This window comes from Cyanistes caeruleus, chromosome 20 (genome assembly GCF_971803275.1).
Source record: "Cyanistes caeruleus chromosome 20, bCyaCae1.hap1.1, whole genome shotgun sequence".
Lineage (NCBI taxonomy): Eukaryota > Metazoa > Chordata > Aves > Passeriformes > Paridae > Cyanistes > Cyanistes caeruleus.
This window is the reverse complement of record NC_141720.1, coordinates 7,145,057-7,164,805: the sequence shown is the minus strand read 5'-3', so window position 1 is coordinate 7,164,805 and position 19,749 is coordinate 7,145,057. Positions and strand designations below refer to the sequence as shown.

The window sequence follows — 19,749 nt, the reverse complement described above, 5'->3', positions numbered from 1 at the left end:
CCAGCAGAAAGGAAATGAAGTCGCAAAGGTTATCGCTTTGCTGTTTGACTGAGCATAAAAATCCTGCTCTGAAAACAACAAGGAAGAGGGAGATGGGGAGAGCGGCAAGGGAGAAGAGGGGCAGGGATGTGCAGCCCAGAAATCAGGAGGGGGGTGCAGGAGCTCACCCCACACAAAGACACATCTCCATGGCAGGAGAGTTTCCTGAGAAAATAAATGCAAAGTCTGTTATAAAAGTTTATCAGCGAGGAAGAGCGAGTGCGCCTGACTACAGGATAGAGATGTCATTATTTTCATGCATCTGCCTTACCCAATTTTATTTAGTTGCTTTCTGCACCATTTCATGCTCATTCTGCTGCTGAGCTAGACAATTGCTTTATAACTCTAGGGTGCAATTTCACTGTCTGTGAGCCACACACACGCACGCGGGGGCTGCGCTGGGATGGAGCGGGGAGCTGCACCTCCCTCCCTTCTCCCCACACCCCAAGGTTTGGGAGCTCGCCTGGAGAGGAGTTTTCTTCATAAATTTGAGGGGAAAAAAAAAATAAATTAAAATGGTAAACCACTATCTTTAATGTATTCCAGGAGTGTGTGGGGAGAGCAGCCCCAGTAAGCAGCGGCTCCCCATTAAGGCTGAGCAGGATGAACTGGAGGGCAATCTGCTCTCTCACGCTACGTGAATGCAGAGAGACGGAGCCCGGCAGGCTGCAGGGCAGGAACGCTGTGAATCACGCCAGATTTTTATGATCAATTGAAAGTCACACTTGAACAAGTGCAGGTCAGCAGGGAGGCTTGGTCACGCAGGTGCAGAGCTCTGAGGCAGCGGCTTTCAGCTCGCTCAGGTCACCTGCTCCCTCACAGGCCTCGGGTACCCTCCTTGGTACCCCTATTTCCTGCTTCCCACTGAACATCCAGGACTGCTGTGGGGTCTGAGGGGTCTCCAGAAGGAGCCCCAACACTGATGGGATGCAGTGTGGGACCATGGATTTCCCCACCACAGAGTGCTCCGGCATCCCCAGCATGAGCCGGCACCTGCTCCATCTGCACTGTCAGAGATCACAGCTCCTCCACACCAGGCAGAGCCACGGCTCCCCAGGCCTGATAAAATCACCCATCCCACACAAATGGGGCAGGAAAAGAAAGGGTGGGGGCAGAAGGGGAGCCCAGTTGAGTCTGGTAAGGATGGCCAGTGCAGAAAGGGCATTTCTCATTCTTTGATCTCCCTTTTCCAAGAGCCCCCATGTGCACACAGGTCTTTGGGAGCAGGGCAGGGAAGCTGCAGAACTGGCAAACCACTCTCACCCATCTTTCCCAAGCCCAGGAGCAGCCAAACAGCTCATCCAGCTCGATGTGATGCCCCTGACTCTGCTCCTGCCTCTCTGATCCAATCCTTCTCCGCCACCACTCACCATCCAACCCGCTCAGCTCCTCCATCCCACCCCAACCTGTGCCACCTCCACGTCTCAGGCTGGATTTTGGCTGGAAGCTCACCCCCTCTCCTGCCATCTCTGTGCCTCAGGCTGGATTTTGGCTGGAAGCTCACCCCCTCCTGCACTTCTCCTTCCGCTCTTGCCTCACCACTGCCATTGCCTCACTGTGACTCTGGAACGGGCACGTAGGAGACAACGCTGCCCACAACAGAATTGTCTCGCAGCAGCCCACAGAGTTCACAGCAAAAAAAATTAAAAAAATTAAAAAGAAAAAATCCAGAAAGAAAGAAAACAACTCCTCTCCAGCACACACTTGTCAGCCAGAAATGGAAAAAACAATAATCAAATGTTTCTGCCTTCCCACCCAGCTAAAACGAGATGGGGCATCCCTCCCTAACCCAGCACAAAGGATCTGCTCCCAGAGCTGAAGGGGCTGTAAATCTCAGGAGCCTCCCTCAGCTCCCCCTCCCTGGATTTTTTTCCTTTTTTTCCCCCAAGTCTGTAGAGCTGAAGAAAGCCAACACAAAAGAGGAGCCCATGAAAAGTAACAACCAGCTGGGAATCCCATTACCATTTTATTGGTCCCCAATACTGCTATTGCTCCTTGGCTCTGCAGCCATCCTGCAGCTGATGGGATCCAGGGAAAGGCTCAGACAAGACCCAAACCCAAATACAGCACCAACCTCCACTCATGGCCCATACAAAAAAAACCAAATCTTTGACCAAAAAATCAAATCCCCCAGGGTTTGGAAGAAGGAGCAATGACCACAGTGCGAGGGATTATCTCTTGCTGGAACAGAAGGGGATGCCAGCCCTCATCCTGCTGCTTAATTACCTGAATCTTTAGGGTGTTTCTTCCTTGCCCTGTGCTTTGGGAGCACCTGGCTCGCCCACAAACCCCACCTGGGAGCTTTTCTTTGCTCCTGGGCCAAAAAGCAGCTTTGGGGGGGTGTGTTTTGGACCCTGCAAAGCCCAGGAGAGCTGTGCAGAGCTGCCATCCCAGAGTGTTTCCACAACCACCCCACACCCTCGCTCCGGGCCCCGTTCCCAGTTCAGACGCTCCCGCGTGCCTCAGTTTCTCATCCTGGATCTGTCTCATCTGGGCAGACGAGGAGTTTTGAAGGCAAGATCCATCCCCTCCTGCTGTGCAGAGGCAGGAGCTGGCACGGGCACAGCTGCAACCAGAATTACAGCCCAAAGGTGCAACCTTGGAACTTTTATTGTGGATCACAGTAAGAGACAAGGGGAAGGTGGGGGGGGAACAGCCCAAGCATTTCGTGCTTACCAATGGTCTATTTGAACAGGATTATTTTTTAACTCCACATTAAACAAAATTTCAAAGGAGAGGAGCTGCATTTGGGCTTAATTTGCGCCCTTTCTTCCCTTTCTCGAAAGGGAATTGTTGCCTGTTTATCTCAGAAAACACCCTCCATTTTGAAAAGCTCCCTCCCCTCTAAATAAAAACTCAGGTTGTTTCCCTGACTTTGCTTTGCTTTTTCTAAGCCAAACCTTGTCAGAAAAGGCAAGTTCTCACAGCCAGTTTCCATCTCAACAATAGAGCATTTTCCCAGGCTAAATTGCTTCTGTCTGAAAATCTTCTGGCAGTTTGAGCTGGCTGGCATGTGTGGGGATCCTTCTGTAGGGTTTTTTAAATCCTTATTTGCAATATTATTTCATCTGCTTCGCGCTGCCTTGATGTTTGAGCAGCCTTTGGAGAGACACAACTGCTCCTCCCTCCTCCTCCTCTGTCCTCCCTCCAGGCACACGCTTCCCTCTGAGGAGGAGGAGAGGGGAGAAATAAAATAAAAGACAAGCAAAGAGGAAAATGTCAGAAAGCTGCTTTTTGTGTGCGTGTCAAACGTTCAAAGTTATTCCAGAGTCTAGTCTTTAAATGTAATAAAATACAGCAACTCCTGACAAAATCAATTAAAATAAAACCACCCAGGCTGCCTCCCCTATTGCTTTGTAGCTCAACTGACTCGGAGAGCCCACCTGGGCCTTTTAGGAAGCAATTAGGGAAGTGCTGGGATGGATCCCGCGCCGGCTGCGCGCGCGTTCCACCGAGCATCCCTCCGGTGCTGAGCATCCCTGCACGGTGCTGGGCATCCCTGACACTTCTGAGCATCCCTGACACTTCTGAGCATCCCTCCAGACTGCCCAGATCCTTTTCAATCCCCCAGCACCCCTCTGAAATACCCAGATCCCTCCAAACCATAGGTCAGAGCGAGGAGAGCTCCAGCTCCTTCCCTCGCCACGGGAGGTGAAGGCGGCTCCGACACGACACGGGAATCAGAGCCAGAGAAAGATTAATTAGAGCCCAATTAGGTTGCCCAGCTCACAGAGAGGGTCCCTGCAGCACTTGGGCCGCAGGGGTTTGAGGGATCCCAGGCTTTAGGTCAGTGGAGGAGCCCAGCTGGGGCACAGGGACCCTTCAGTGTCCCCTCACCATCACCACACCCCTGTTGAGCCCCTCGCCAAGGGCCACCAGCTCTTGCTGTCTCACTGCTGGGATATTTATAGCAGGAATGATTCGGGGATTTCAGACAGCTGGGAGCCTCGGGGAATACTCTGAGCACACACAATCCCCAGGAAAAGGCACCAGGATGCTCACAGGAACACAGCCCATGGACAAGGCAGGACCAAAGCACACCCCACAGCCCTGCAGCACCCACAGCTCCTCTGCTTGTTTGTTTTCTTAACCACCCTGCAAAAAACCCAAAAAAGTCCAAAATTCAGCCTGGTGGCAGGGTTCTGGCATATGGCAACCCATCCCTGCTCCCAGAAAAAATACTCAACAAAAAAATTTTTAACCCATATCTTAATAAATATTTATTTTTGCCTTGAAGATGTGGGTGGGACAAAGCCAGGGTGTATTTTCCAGTGAAATGTTTTGATTCCCCCCTTGGTTTTTTTTTCCCTCAAGAGGAGCAAAACGCCAATAATAATATTTGCAATGAATAACTCAAATTCTGTGGCTTTCTCCCCCGCTCTCTTTTAAATAAATAAAATGCCCTAAATTTGAGAAACACAAACGCTTCCTCCAACACAGCAGGACGACGTGGAATAAACTCAGGGATGCTGCGAGGATTTATTTCACTGTCACAGCCCAGATTCTGGAAAAGACAAAAATTCCTTCCCAGCCTGTTTTGAATATGTCAGCAAGGGGAGGTCGAGCCCTACACGAGGCTCCAGCAAGAGAGACCAGGACACAACCAGACTGCATCTCCTGCTCCAGCCCAGCAGCCCCACAGAGCCAACCACACCTGGGGCAGAGGATTCCTCCTTCCTCACTGGGATGCTCAGACGCTTCCTATATCTCTCAGAAGTTCTCCTTCCTGAGGATTGTCACATCAGCTGCCAGTTTCTGAGGGTGTAAAGAGCAGGACTGAGTGGTGACCCAGAGGCTGCCACCGAGGAGCTCCACGCAGCGTCCAGGCTCATCCCAGCCACACGCCCAGGGGATGCGGGATGAAGGTGCCTGATGGATGCTCACCCTCCCACACGAAGCATCCCCCGGGCTGTCCCAGCTTGTTTTGATGTTTTCCTCGGAGGTGTTCCTGCTCCAGCCCCGGCAGGGCCCAGAACGGCACGGCCAGTCCTCACCCCACATCCTGAGCAGCTGCAGCCGGCCCTGGCACGGCTGCAGGGGTGGGAAGAGGGACACACAGAGGTTACAACCCGCTGCAGTGACCTCCGGAGGGAAGCGCCGGCCTCGGACACCCATTAACTGTTTCTTCCCCCACAAATCCTTGAGGGAGAGCTCTGAAAAAGAGCCACCCCTCTTTTCCTCCCCAGAGATACCCAGGGAACGGGCAAAGGGAAAACAAAGCGCTAAGAGGATTGTAAAAGTCAGAGAACAAGCAACCACCTGAAGAACCGAGTCCTTGGTTTGCACATCAGTGCCCAGTGCAAGCCTGACCTCAGCCCCTGCACCCCACCAGAGGTGATCACCACAGCCTCAAAAGCACTTGCACCACAGATTTTTCTACATTTTCCTCCTCCTGGAGACCTGGCACAACACAGAGGAGCAAAAGCTGGACAGCCCTGAGCAAGCTAAGCCTAGTAAAGGCAGGACTGTAACTCCAGACGGCTCTAAGGCAGTGTCTGCTGGTTCCTGAGGAGTGTTATCCTCAGCAGGGCTGTGGTGCCCACAGCCCCCGTGCCAGGCTGCAGGCTGTCCTGGCAGTGGGATGGCAGACGGGTGACAGCAGCCAGCCTGGGAGATGCCCAAGGACATGCTGTCCTCACGGGGAGCCTCTGGCTGGCATCTGCCAGCACCTCTCCAGAGAAGCAGGAAAATGAGATACTACTATTAAAAGTGCCCAGTGCTGGCCACACTTCCAGCCATGACATCAGCAGGGTTATCTAAGTCTAACCACGGGCAGGACTTGGCCAGGAACCACCACCAGGTTGGCCTTGTTGGGCCAAACTGAGCTGAGATTTTGATGGGGACGCAGTAACAGAGGCACAGCCTTCCCATCTCAGGCCTGTACTGGTGTGCAGGGAAACAAACCCCACAAGCTGGGCTGGTTTTCTCCCCTTCCCTTTTCCAACAGTAGCTCCCAAAAATGAGATACCATTGGTGAAACACTCTGGGACTCTGCAGAGTTGGGACCTGGTGGGTTTTGGACCATCCTACCTCTAAAGAGGCCCCTTGGCTCATTCAGCTCTGCTCTGGTTTCACTGGGAAGGTCTCAGTTCACATTCCCCTCAATCCTACAAACTGCTCACAAGCTTTTAGACACAGCCCTGCAGTCTGCACTGCTCAGAGCAGGACCAAGATCTCCCCCTCCAAAACCTGCAGCAACCACTGCCCTTGCAGCCAAAGGGATTTTCCCCAATAATCAATGACCCAAAACCAGCGCATAAAGTTTGGGAGTCTCTCCTGCAGCAGCACAATCTCAGACCACACACCCCAAATAGCTCCCACAGACAGATGGATTTTCTCCTGAGACAAGGATGAGGAGTTTTAAGCTCCTCAGTATGCCTGTCCTGGGGGGCTACCCTGTTTTCCCTGGGGATGCTCCTGGTGTGCTGCACAGTGTGTGGCACAGCCCTGCCACGCACGCATTTCTAAATGAGCAGATAAATCAGTTGTTTTCCACTTGCACCAGCGTGAAAACCCTTCCCCGAGTCAGCAGTCACACAGACTCTCCCCCTCCTACCCCCTCAAACCAACCTGACTAATAACACAACATATTTTTTTAGCATTTACAGCATAACAGGAGAGTTCAGGACTGACAGATAACACAGTTAACGTGCACAGAGGCCTGAGCCTGCCCAGATCAACAGAGATTTGAATTGTCTTCCACAAGAGCATCCAAGGAAATGTGAATCCCCCAAACAGCCACCCCTAAGGTTAAACCACTCCAGTGAGGCAAGAGAGGCATTTTCTGCTGGGATGCCCAAACAGCTGCTCTGGACCCAACCAAAAGAAGCTGGCTGGGTTTGGAATCAGGACCTGCTCCGGGACACACTGCAGGTGAGATGCTTTTGGCCCCAGCAGCATCTCCCACCTCCCAGCCCAGCCAACGAGGGGCACTGTGAAACTGGCATTTTTGGGGGCACGGGGATGCCACCTACAGCTCTGCCAGCCCACAGGGCCAGGGTCTCCCTGCCAAAGCTCCCAGACCATCACAGCCCCGGAAACCCTCTCAGCGGGCCGACCTTATGATGGTTGCTTGTATTTATTCTGCTCTTAGAAAGGAACAACTGAAATTGCAATTTGTAAACAAAACAAGCAAAAAAAAAAAAAAAAAAATAAGAGAGAGGAAGAAACAACCAAAACACACCACCGCAGGCTGGAGAGGCTGAGCACAGATTTAAAGCCCAGAGAAGGCAGAAGGGATGTTCTCGCTGGCCGTGGCTCGCTCGGCCGGGGGCTCGGAGCCACCGGGCTGAGCGGGGACAGGGATGGCAGCACTCACCCCTCTTCCCCCTCGCCCGGACTCGGCGCCAGGAGACTTCGCTCAAACTTTTCTTCCCCCCACCCCGAGCACTGAGCTCTGCAATATCACTTCTCCTGGAAGCGAGACGCAGGAGGCATTCGCCCTTACAAGCCAGGACTTGACTCAGTCACCGAAAGGATGGCAAACTCCGGCTGGAAATAGGTTTAAAAACGCAGCTAAAGCGGGCGGAGGGGGGGACGGGGGTGGTTGTAAAATAAGAACAGAAAGGCAGAAGGGTCCCGAGAGCGGCGGGTCTGGGAGCCGGCGATGGGGCCGCTGCCTTCCCCTGCCCGGCTGCGCGCCCCGGATGCCGCGGGGAGAGGGAAAACAAAACAAAACAAAACAGAAAAAAAAAAAAAAGGAGGAGGAAAGTCAAAAATTAAAGAAAAAAAATGAACGGAGGTGAAGGCAATAGGGGGAAGCACAGGCTGCGCGCTGCCGGGCCCCGGGCGGGGAGGGGGCTCTGCCGGCTGCCGCTGCCCCGTTCCAAAGCGCCGCTGGGGCCCCTGCCCGACCGGCCCGGCGGGGCTCGCTCCGGCCCAGCCCGGCTCGCCTCGGCTCCCCGCCCGGGGCCCGCCGTCCCCAGGGCTGCGCCACGGAAAAAACAACAGCAAACCAAAACAAAAATACCAACTCCAAGGCAGGGGCCGGGGGCCGGGGGCCGGGGCCGGGGCCGGCCCGCCCGCCCCGCGCTCGCCGCGGCGCTCCCCGGGGAAGGGGCGAGCGCATCCCCCGGCCGCCGCCCCCGGTGCGCGCTGCTGGAAGGGGCAGCGGGGCCGCCGCGGGGGGAAGGCGGCAGGACAGGCGCTGATTTTATCGTCCCGAAGCACCCCCCACCCCCCGCGGTAGGAACGGAGAATCTCTCGGAACAGAACTCACCCAGCGGCAGGAAGTGTTTGGTGTCCATGGCTGGTGCTTAACTCATGCCAAGGGGCTCGGCGAGCGCGGCGGCGAAAACACACAGGCAGGGCGGGCGGAGGGGAGGGAAATCAGCGCGGGGGGAGAGGGGAGGAGGGGAGAAAAAAAAAACACCCACGGGGAGGAGGAGGAGGAGGAGGAGGAGGGAGGAAGGGAGGAGGAGGCAGCGGGGAAGCTGCGGCCCCGCAGCGGCGGCCCCGCGCAGCCGAGGCCGCGGAGTTGTGGCAAACTCCAACAATGTAACTCCGCCGCTCGGCTCCGCCGGGCGCGCCCGGCTCCGCGCCGGGGCCCGCGCAGGGGAGCGGCAGCGCCGAGCCCAGCCGAGCCCGCCCGAGCCGAGCCGAGCGGAGCCGTGCCGAGCCCGCCCGAGCCGAGCCGAGCCGTGCCCGAGCCGTGCCGAACCCTCCCGAGCCCGCCCGAGCCGAGCCGAGCGGAGCCGTGCCGAGCCCGCCCGAGCCGAGCCGAGCCGTGCCCGAGCCGTGCCGAACCCTCCCGAGCCCGCCCGAGCCGAGCCGAGCAGCGCCGCCCCGCGCCCGCCCCGCCGGCCCGCGGAGAGCGCTGCGCTGGTGGCTGGGGGGGGGGTGTTTGATGGTTTTATTTGGGGTTTTTTTTGTTGTTGCTGTTGTTTTTGTTTCTTGAAGTGATGAGGAAAAGGGGAAGAAAATAGAGTGGGGATTGACGGGGAAAAAAATAAAAAAAAAGGAGAAAACGAAAGGGAGGAGGAAAAGGGGAAAAGATGGGGGGAAAAGGAGGGGGCAAGGAGGGGTAATTAGAGATGGGGAGGAAGATGAGGAAAGGAGAATGGGGAGAGAGGAAAGGAGAGAAGGGAGGGAGGGAGGGGAAAAAATGAGAGGGGAAAGAGAAGGAAAGAAAAGTGGAAAAAGAAGAAAAAAAGGGGAAGGAAAAGGAGAAGAAAAAAGATGGGGAAGAGCAGAAAGGGAAGGGGGAAAGAGAAAGAAGGGGAAAGAGGTGAGGAAAGAAGGGGGAAAGAGAAAAAAATAGGGGAAAGAGAGAAAAAACCGAGGTAGGTGTAGCTGTGCAGTGGCAGCCTTGGGAGGGGAAGAAGAGAGGGTGCTGGAGTGATGCTGAGCAATGGCAGCTGTGCCCAGCCCGGAGCAGCCAGCGAGCCCCTCCGCCTGTCCCCGGGCTGTGTCACACGGCGGGCAGCACTCAAAGCACCAGTCATTTCATTGCCCATCCGTGAGGCACAACAAATAACTCTGTGCGTGTGTTTGTGTGTGTGTGTGAGCACTGTGTGTGTGTGTGTGTGTGTCTGTGTGTGTGTGTGTCTGTGTGTCTGTGTGTGTGTGTGTGTGGGGGTGTCTGTGTGTGTGTCTGTGTGTCTGTGTGTGTCTGTGTGTGTCTGTGTGTGTGTGTGTGTGTCTGTGTGTGTGTGTGTGTCTGTGTGTGTGTGTGTCTGTGTGTGTGTGTGTGTGTGTGTGTGTGTCTGTGTGTCTGTGTGTGTGTGTGTGTGTGTCTGTGTGTGTGTGTGTGTCTGTGTGTGTGTGTCTGTGTGTGTGTCTGTGTGTCTGTGTCTGTGTGTCTGTGTGTCTGTGTGTGTGTGTGTCTGTGTGTGTGTGTGTCTGTGTCTGTCTGTGTGTCTGTCTGTGTGTCTGTCTGTGTGTATGTCTGTGTGTGTGTGTGTGTGTGTGTGTGTGTACCAGCTCCTCTCACCTCCCCAGCACCTCCTGTACCACCCCAGCCCACCTCTGGCTGCTTCCCAGAGCCCCGGCCCCCCTTCCCAGGCAGGCCTCTAGCTTTAATAAATGATACTCAGTCCTGGAAGAATGTGTATTAGTGGCTTGATGGACCAGAGCGACTCCACTATGCATGAAGCATATTAAACATCCTATCGACCCTCGCTTTCCAGGGCAGTAACATGCATAACAAACAGGCTGGGGCCACGCTGCAGCTGCTCACACACGCTGGGCACCCAGCGGGGCTGGAGTGACACCAGGGACAGCTGCTGGGGGGTTCTGCTGGCACAGGTAGAGCCCAGCTCTCCTGCAGTGAGTTGATCGGAGGAAATCGAAGGAGCTGGGACAATCAGGGTTGTCCCAGACGCTCTGCCATCACCTCGCTGTGTGGCAGATCTGTGGAACACTCCCCAGCCTTATCTGCCCTGATTTATTCTTTAATTGGCAAAGTGTCTCGTGCCATAAATATTAGCAAGCGAGCAGCTCCTCCTGGAAAAGTGAGGCCTCTTATCTGCCATCGCCATATCCCTGCGTGCCCTTATCGCTCCATCTCCTGCCTGTCACTGTGGCATCCTGAGCCAGGCAGGAGAGACTCTGGAAAGGCCCCAAAACCTGCATTTCTCCTACAGCTCTTCTGCTGGAGAACACAAGACTCTGTCCTTCCTGCAGGGCAGACCCACATGGGGATGGTTGGATGAGGGGTACACAGCTGGCAGCAGCCCAGGATCCCAGTTTGGCACCTCTTCACCAGATGCATCACAGTCCATTTGACTTGAAATAAAAAATTCAAATCTATTGCAATCCACCTGAAGAATAAAAACACCAAAAAGGACCCATCTTGTGTCAGGCAAGCGGCTGCAAACTGACATTCAGGTGGAGCTGTAGAAGTTAAAACAAAATAAAGCGTCTTGGATCCTTTTAATCCTCTGCTCCTGTAATTTCAGCATGTCCAAACAGATTTTGGTGTGTGTTTATAACTGGTAACTTCATTTGCTCCTGGGCTGGGACCTTAAATGCCAAGTTTCATCTCTAAGTCAGTTTTTAAGAGTGAGTTACATCAACTCCTGGGAGAAAAGGGGGCAAAAAGGAAATACCTAAGGATATAAGGAAAGTTGGGGGTTGTCAGAAAAAGCAGGTCCAAAGTATCTAAGAGTGCAAAAATCACAGATTTCATGGATGTCTGTGCACAGACTGACAGCTCAAAGGTAGAAATTAGTTTCCTGATAGACTAACTAAAGCTAATCTGTCTGATAAGAGCAAACACAGCTTGGGGCAGAGCTGGGCTCTCACCTGCCTGTCCCCACCCAGCTGGGTGCCCAAGGCCTTCAGGGCTTTGTGTCCATCACCAACACATGGGGTGGGGATCTGGCCCCAAACCCCCATCCCAAAGCAGTCTCAGCTCCGTGGCTGCAGCAGATCCCAGGGTTACCAGAGCCAGGGCTGCAAATCCACCTTTGCAGACTCCCAACACATGAAATTACCATAACCAGGACATTTCACGCTCCTCTCCCATAAAGCTGTTTAGAGCAAATTAAATTTCTCCCTAACCAGGCTGTAACAGTTCATGTTAGATGTGGATCTAAATGTTAATTGCAGCGACAATAACAGGTCTGATCCTGCAATCCTTATTTGAGTAAAACCTCCCACAGAAGCCAAAGGAATTTTGCCCCAGAGAAGGCAGCTGGATGCAGTCCCACATTTCCAGTCTCTTGAAGATGCCAGAAGGTAAGCCAGGATATTTCTGTGATGTTACAAACCTTCTCTTTCCCTTTCCCCTCCCTTCCACCTCCCCTGAATTCTTCAATGCACTATTAATTTAATAAGCTGCCCAGTGCTGTCCTCACCTTCAGCCTCACACTTCCCAGGAAGGACTTCAGTCATCGTAGAGGGGGCACATTCAGATAATTTTGGCAGCTGATTGCCTTGTACATCTGGTTGATGCAGGGGTGCTTGAAGGTCCTGTGCTGGCTGGGAGAACTGCCTGGAGAAACAGCTGCTCTTGTCCTCTGCACCCTTGGGTGATGCCACCACCCTTTAGCCCGGGCTCCTGAGGAAGGCAAGCTGATAAGGTGGGATAATTTGGGGGGTTCTGGGCAGCTCTCAGGCCCAGCACTCACTCCTGGCTGAATTTGGCAGAGAGAGATGCTGTGTTCATCAGATAAACAAGTCAATTAGGCAGAGGCTTCTCCTTCCATTCCCCACTCCCACCTCATTGCCATCCCTTTAGGGCAAAGGGCTCCAGGTGCACGTGGGCCTCAGGAGGAGACAGGCACTGAGATCTTCTGGGAGCTGGGACCACATTCAGAACTTGGCACTTGAGCCCAGTGAGTGAATTTGGAAATCACAGCCTCTGTGATTTTTTCTAAGTGTTCCAGCTTTTCTTGTCCATAACCCTGAATTATCTGACGGGACACAAAAGCAAAACCTGCTGTGCTTCCCCTGCTGTTTCATGTCCTCCTGCACAGCTAGAAAAAAAAAAAAAGAATCTATTTTCCTGCCTGGCTGCATTTTGTTACAAATTAAAGAGAGAATAAATGCAAAATCTGAGAGGAATAGAACAGAAGGAGCTCATGGGCTGTGTCTGGGCTCCATCTCCACCTGCACACGGAGCCTGTGACAGAGGTGCCATGGTGTGGGAGCAGGGGTGGCTGTGGCCACTGACCTGGGGCTTGTGGCCACACAGTCCCTCCCTCAGCAGGCAGTGTGGGACTCCAGAGATGTGAGAACCAAATCCAGCCAAGGAAAGACACCTTCCACTCCTGCAGAATTGGTGGGACTCTCTCAGGCTTGTCCCCACCTCCAGTAATCTCCCAAAGTCACTGCAGGTTCCAGGAGCAGGATCTGTATTCCCTGTGTCTCCCAGCAGAATTAGAGGAGAAAAGTTCCTCCCCTAAGCAGCTTCCTGCCTGGGTCTGTAGGTGCTCAGGACAGGACTCTCGTGTTCTCAGGGGCAAGAGGAGCTCACAGGTTGATTCCCTTCCCTCTAGGAAGGAGAGAGAGACACAACAAGATTTTGGGAGACAAGTCAGAGATCCTGGAGCCTGGAAGTGGAGTTAGTCCCTGAACAGAGCCTTGCCAAGACTCTCAGCATCCCTCAGACACATCCAAACCCCTCCAGCTGCTGAGAGGGGCTCCTGCTCCTTGGGGAGACCCTGCATGCAGGAACCAGCAAAGCTCCAGGACAAGCCACTTCTGCCAGTGCTGCAGATTCAAACTGCCTTGTTTTGTTTCCCAGCAGCATTTAACAGGCTGCTGATGTTTGTTTATGAAGTGAGATGCACATGATTTATTTGATCTGCTGGAGAGCTGCATTCCCACGCCAAGGACAGGCAGAGACGTTGCATTCTCCCCTCTTTTGGGGACTGCTTAGATCAAATCCTCCCTTGCACAGGCAGAGCTGCACTCTCAGCTGCTTCAAAACTGGACATTAAATGCTTATTAGAAACCTCCAAACTGTGAAGCTGCATTTGTTCTTGCCTGTCTCTGCATATAGAACAAGTGTTAATAGAGTGTTCAGGCTCTTAAAACAGGTTTGGGGAAAAGGTCTCAGGGCACCTGGGCTCTGGTCTGGATCCAGCTTGAATAATCCTAAGGGAGGTTTCATCCTCTCCTTGAGCTTTTCTGGTGGATGGGGTTTGGCATGTCTCACCTGGCTTGCAGGGACAGTGGTTTAATGAACTGCTTTGCAAAATGACTTTACAAATGGAGAGTCTACTCCTGCCTCTTTTAACACCTGGAGATCTCTTTATTCCAGCTCATCACCCAGAGCAGGGCCTGGCTGCCAAAGAAGGCAGCAAAGAAAGCATTAAGGGATGGAAGATGAAACGCAGCCCATGAGCTGTGAGATTTACAGCTCTCAGTGGAAAGCACGGGAAGCATCACCCATCCTGCCAGTGGGGCAGGAGCCAAACCCTCACCTGCTGGGAGCCAGAGCAGCACAGGAACCCGGGCAGCAGCTGAAGCTCACCCCACACTGCTCACCGTGGCACAGACACCACCTGATTTACACCAGGGCTGGAGGATTGTGACTCAGTCACTCAGAGACAGCTCTTCTGCTGGCCTTCCCCTGGTCCCTGCATACAAACCACTTTGCAAATGAAGTGTGAAGATAATATGCTTTATCATGGGCATTTATTACCCGTGATTGTGGTATAAATCTCCCTCCATTCACATACATATACATAAGGTGTATATAAATATGCAGTATCCGGCAGTACCCAGAGCCTTTCTGGTGATGTCAATGTAGCCCCCATAAAGATAGTGGGAAATGATTCATAATATTTATATGACAGACATGATATGAACTGTAATAGCCTGTTGGGATCGAGAATATCCATAGGTCTCTGTCAGCCACAAATGTGATTTAAATATTATATATGTGGCAACTGTAGCATTAGTAATATGATAGCTGTTATTGATAGTGGTCATAAAATGCAGTAGTTTTGCACTGAAGAATGTGAAAAATAATCTAGTGGTTTTCCTAATGGTCTTCCCAGCAATGCACTGAAAGGAAGTGTACTTTCAATGCCTCCTTTTTGCAATGCCTCCTCCTCTCCTCCCCCCACCCCAAATTACCATTGCATTCTCTCAGATTACTGCCAGGGCCATATTTTACTCTACTGATGTCAGGTTGTGGCATCTCATCCCCCTGGGGCTGTCTGGGGAGGGCAAAGGGTCCCTGCAGAGCCCTGGGCTGTTGTTGAGGCCGTGTGTGCTGGGAGGGTCCTGCTGGTGCTTCCTCTGAGAACACGGAGCAGGAGGAGGGCAAAAAGCAGCAGGAGAGGGGCTCAGGGGAGTCGTGCCACTCTGGGTGTGAAGTCTGGACCATGGCAAAGGCTCCTCAGCCAGAATAAATCAGCACAGCCCTTCAGAAACGATGCAGCCACACTAATTTGTGCTCACTGGGCTTCTTAAGGGGGGCTCTGGCAGAACCCAGGAGCAGGACTGGGGCATCTGAATCCTCTTCCTTCCCCTTTCTGGCCTTACACACCCAAAGCCTGCCCAGCCAGGGGTCTGCTGGAGGACTGGGACAGCAGCAGGAGGGTGGATAAAGGCACCTTTGAGCCTTCCATGTACACCAGTGTTTACCTGGGCTGGAGCACTGGGAGAACTGGGACTGACACCTCTGACCCCAAGGGATTTGCTCTTCGGCCACCACACACCTTAAAAGGCTCCTCAGGGCACAGCACAGGGGCTGGTGGGAGCTGAGGGACCCCTGGCCACAAAACCAGCCCCACATCTGGGCACAGGTGTCCTTCCATCACTTCCTAAGCAGCAAAGGTCACTTCCCTGCTATTTGCCAGCCTGCCTTGATCTCTCCATCTCTGTCCCTAGAACAGAAATAGAGGGGAAAACGCTTTCAATCCATGATACACCACTGGCTGCCACAGCCATGAATTACACCAGTCCCTGGATTTTCCCCATGAGCAGAACCAAGGGAAGGTGAGAGCTGCCAAAGTGGGCAACCCAGCTCAGGGTCCCTTGGGTGCCACAGCCTGATCTCACTCAGCAGGGCTTGGGGGGGCTTCAGGGGCCCAGATCACACCCAAAAATGATGTCTGGTGTCCATCCAGGGAGCCATCCTCTACCAGGGATCAGGTGCTGCTCCAAGGAGTTAACTCAGGATGCCGCACCTGGCGAGGTGCAGGAGCAGCCTGGGAGGCAGGAATTGGGATGCTGGCTCCATCCTTCCACATCACAGGGAATAAATCAAGGCAGTGATATGTGCTCCAAACACAGCAGACCTCGGGGCAAAACATTGATCAGTTCCCTCGTGTGTAGCCTTAAAAAATAAATTAATTAGAGTTCTGTTAGCGGGGCTTTGCAGAGGGCCCCGCGTGTGCTCGGCGCTAACGAGGGGTACGGGGCTGCAGGCTGACCTCTCCCACCCCTCTCCAAAGGGATTCCATTCCCCAGGATTGCATTTAAATATTTTAAAGCTAGCAGGATGCACACATTTTAATTTAATCCAAAGCACCGGGCTCTTGGTGGACAGAGCTGGGAGCAAGGGAGAGTTTGTGCACAAATGGGGCAGGGAAGGGATGCTGATTTTCCTCAAAAAAGTAGAGGGGAACAGCAACCCACCCTCCATCAACCACACATCCAGCCCTCTCTCCCAGATGATCTCTTCCCATGCCTTTCTAACTTTGACAATACAGGAAATTTTATAAAAGAAAGCAAAAGCCTGTTTGAAAGTAAGAGTCCAAGTGCAATTTAATGTCAGTTTTCAATTTAATGTCAGTTTTCTCCATCGTTTGCATTGCAAGGGACCTGATCTTCCTCTTCCCCACCCCGGTGTGAGCCAGGCATTGCTCCAGGGAAAGCTATGGGCCTATTTCTGCTGTCATTTCCACGAACATAAATCAGGAATTTACTCAGTTGAAATAAGTGGAGCTGCACCAGTGTAAAAGCAGTGTGAGCTCAGAGTTACAGTGCTATAAAAGCAGTGTGAGGCTAGAATCAGCCTCGGTATTTATGGAGACAGTTTGAGGAAAGCCTGAGGAAATTAGTAAAACTGGGAACAAACAAAGAGAGAAAAAAAAGGCATGTGATTTCCTGATGATTTGGCAAATCAAATCCTCAAGGCCAGCACTCATATTCCTTCCTCCACTGCGATGCCTGTTCTGGTGAGCGCTTCTGCCAGAAGAGCCTCTCTGTATTATTCCTCTTCTGGGTGACGCAGCTGCGAGATGCTCGCCATGGAAATGCCGTATAAAAATAAATTGAATCGAATTAGGGAAACAACTAAAGTAATTTCTTCTCTGTCCTCACATTAATCCATTTAGGTTGATTCTCTGGGTGCTCCAAAGGGGATTTGCATTACTATCCTGTCAGCAGCCACAGTCCCTTCCTCTCCACTCAAACAAGCCTCGGCACCTCCTAATTCGATGTCTTTTTATTATTCTCCCCCTCTGCCTGCCCCTGCATGGAGACTTCAAGGAGATTTTTTCCAGGGTGATTGGCTTTCCTGGCAGGTTGGATTAAGGCACGATTTGCTCTCAATTGCGACATTTTAATGAGATTCTTTTTTCTTTTTGGGGGGGGAAACACAAATTAAAAGAAGGGAAAACAAAAACCATCTTGTAAATGAAATAATGATGTGTGAGTCCCAAGATCTAATGAGAAGCATATCAGTGGCAATCAGAGTCACTAATGGAGCCTGTGCATTGATATCTGCTCCGAGGCAGCCACGGCAATTTCGGCATCACGGACAAGGCGGAGGCTGGGCCGACATCCCCACCCAGCACGGATCTCTGCTGCCCTAAAATTACACGTTGTGTTATTCCAAGAGGATGAATTCCAGAAAGTCCCAGGGCCTGGGCTGTAAGTAGGTCAGGCGAGATGTTCATCGCCACGGTCTCATATGGCCTCGCAGTCTCCGTGCCCTGCGGCGAGGATGCAGAGCAAGCAGTAAATAGCACAGGGTCGGGGGAAAAGGGCTCTGTGCTCCTGCCAGGATCAGCACAGAACCTGGGGATGGCCCTGGGGACACCCCAGAGCTCCTCCCCGTGCTGTCCCACATGCTGGTGTGGCACTCACTCCGCTGAGGGACGTTCCAGTCCATCCCTGCTTCGCTCCCGCTGAGTCAAGGTGTGCTTGGGTATTCCCATAAGTAAAAAAGGAGCTGCCTCTGCAAAATATTCCTTGTGTTATCCCAGAAAAATCACCAGCACTGCCACAAGGCATAAGTAATTCAGCCCTTGATGCTGGTGGGGAGCCCTGCTCACCTGAGCTCAGGGACAGCACTGCAGCATAGCCACCCCTCATGTCAGCTGCAGGGAGAGGCTGGGGGAAATGCTGATTTATTTTCCTCTTCTCAGTTGGTAAAAAACCCCAGGATTTGCCATGAAAAGGTGGGAAACTCCAGGATTACCCTCAGACCAGGATGGTCCCCAAGGTAGGAGGTCTTGAACTTGGCTCTCTCCCACTGCCCCAAACCCTGACCTCTGCACTGCACAATGCCCCATTTCCTCCTCCTCCAGAGCCCTGGAGGGTTTCTCTGCTCTGTTATTTCAGCTCTTTGGAATTCCCCTGCAAAAATGAAAGTCCACCAGAAAAGTTCCCCCTTGGCTGTGTCACACACCAAGAGGGGCAGGCACAGGGAGCCGTGGCAGCCCAGGATGCTGTGAGTGGATCTGGGGGCACAACCCCTGCTCCATTCTCCTCTCATCCTGCCCGGACAGCCCAAATCCTGTAACACCTCCAGAAGTGCCACAGCCACTTTAAAAAAGCAGTGTCTGGGTCATTGTCCTCCCCAGCTCTCGTGCCTCCCTCTCCCAGCACGGTGATTTCCAGGATGCATCCTGGAATCCCGACTGCCAGCTGCTGACGCCGCACGTTTCGGGGAGAGAGACTCAGCGCAGGGATTTCCAGTGTAAATCATGGGACAAGCCAACATAAATATTTCGGAGGAGATGGTAGGAGAGGGGATGGAGAGCAGCTTGGTGGGGGGGCAGATTCTGCTGCCATTTACACGATGGGAAGTCGGACGTCACTTCCCAGCCCGGAGTGACTTTGGCTGATTCTCTCAAGTTTTACTCGGATTTTGTGGCAGCGTCACTGAGAGCTGGCTCTGACCCCTGAGGTCTTGCTTAGTGAGCAAGGTTGGAATTCCAAGAGTCTTTTCCTGAAATATCTTGAAATCTCTTGGTTTCCTCCCCAGTGCCCAGCACTGACCTCAGCTCCCAGGGGTTTGTACCCCCTGGCACGACTCTGCTCCACAAACACAATAAATCCAAGCTCAGCCTCAGAATGTTTGGCACAGCCTGACAACGAAATGCCCTGGCCATGGGTGGGCAAGGCAGGTAACAATTCCCGTGGCTCTTTGGGAACATCTGGGTTTTTGATCCTGCTGTTGGGTTCATCACTGAAACACACTTTGTGGTCCACCATGCTCTAAGAAGTATTATCATCCTAAAGAAGTTCCAAAAATACATCCCAGAGGAGCATAGAGGGTCCTGCTGCCTGGAAGAACAGGAATCCTCCACTTCCAGACCCAAATTCAGCATCAGCCATTGGAGATGTGCTCAAGGCAGGAATGATCGGCCTGTCCTCACTTCTGCCACTGAAGTTTTTCAGCATTGATGGGGAACATGGAAGGCAAGAACCAGGACAGTTTTATTTCCCATGCCTGCTTTTTCTCAAGGATCAATGATTCCAGGGTTTTTTACCAGATGAACCCTGGTTAAGTGAGTATATCTTGGCTTTAAAAGACTCGCCCAAGGCTGAGGACTGGCTCTCTCTCAGCATCTCAGCAGGAACTGAGTTTGAAGCTGGGTTAGATGTGGTTCTGGCCTTTGTATTCCTCTTGGGTGGGCTGGGCTTAAATCTTAGTTTTGGCCTTCTGAGTGTGTGATCTTCCCTAATTCAGCATAAACACCTTGCCTGTGTAAAGCAAGGCTCAGCAGGGTGGCAGTCCCGGGCACCAGTGGGTACCATCCCACAGCACTGTGTGCCCTGCTCCAGGCAGGGAATCCATCCCCCAGCCCTGCCAGATGTGCTGCCTTTGATGCCAGGCAAGCACAGTCCTGCTGCTCCAGGCTGGAGCTGGCTGCTCCCAAATAATCCCTGCTTCTGCAGGCACAGCTCAGTTTTATCCAGAATTTAGTTGGTGGTTTGGTTTCTCCATCAGGTGCTGAAGCATCAGCAGGGACGTGGCAGAAACCATCAAACCATGAGGAGAGAAATGGGGAGAAAGCTGTCCAGGCCTGTGTGGACAAGGGCCTGTCATGTCCATGTCCCTGTCCCTGTCCCTGT

At 52.9% G+C, this 19,749-nt stretch overlaps 1 protein-coding gene and 2 long non-coding RNA genes across 4 annotated transcripts in view; 1 reads left to right on the top strand and 2 right to left on the bottom strand.

The window, feature by feature from the left end:
- RXRA (retinoid X receptor alpha) overlaps positions 1-8,675 on the bottom strand; it is a 103,553-nt gene extending 94,878 nt beyond the window's left edge. The window contains exon 1 of one of the 2 annotated variants that reach the window (XR_015278122.1): positions 8,258-8,623. Coding sequence is in view for 1 of the 2 variants with exons in the window: in XM_086857890.1 (XP_086714016.1) it covers positions 8,258-8,285 (28 nt within the window). In the remaining variant the exon portion in view is untranslated. Of the gene's footprint in view, positions 1-8,257 lie in introns of both variants that reach the window. The other variant, XM_086857890.1, reaches the window with a different exon arrangement.
- Positions 4,234-7,790, bottom strand: LOC147649718 (uncharacterized). The gene is made up of 2 exons (XR_015278123.1): positions 4,924-7,790; positions 4,234-4,794 (listed from the first exon to the last, which is right to left on the bottom strand). It is a non-coding gene; the product is annotated as an uncharacterized LOC147649718 (long non-coding RNA).
- Positions 8,676-11,337: 2,662 nt separating the features above from the next.
- Positions 11,338-16,873, top strand: LOC147649717 (uncharacterized). The gene is made up of 3 exons (XR_015278121.1): positions 11,338-11,718; positions 11,938-12,062; positions 12,981-16,873. It is a non-coding gene; the product is annotated as an uncharacterized LOC147649717 (long non-coding RNA).
- Positions 16,874-19,749: the final 2,876 nt, after the last annotated feature.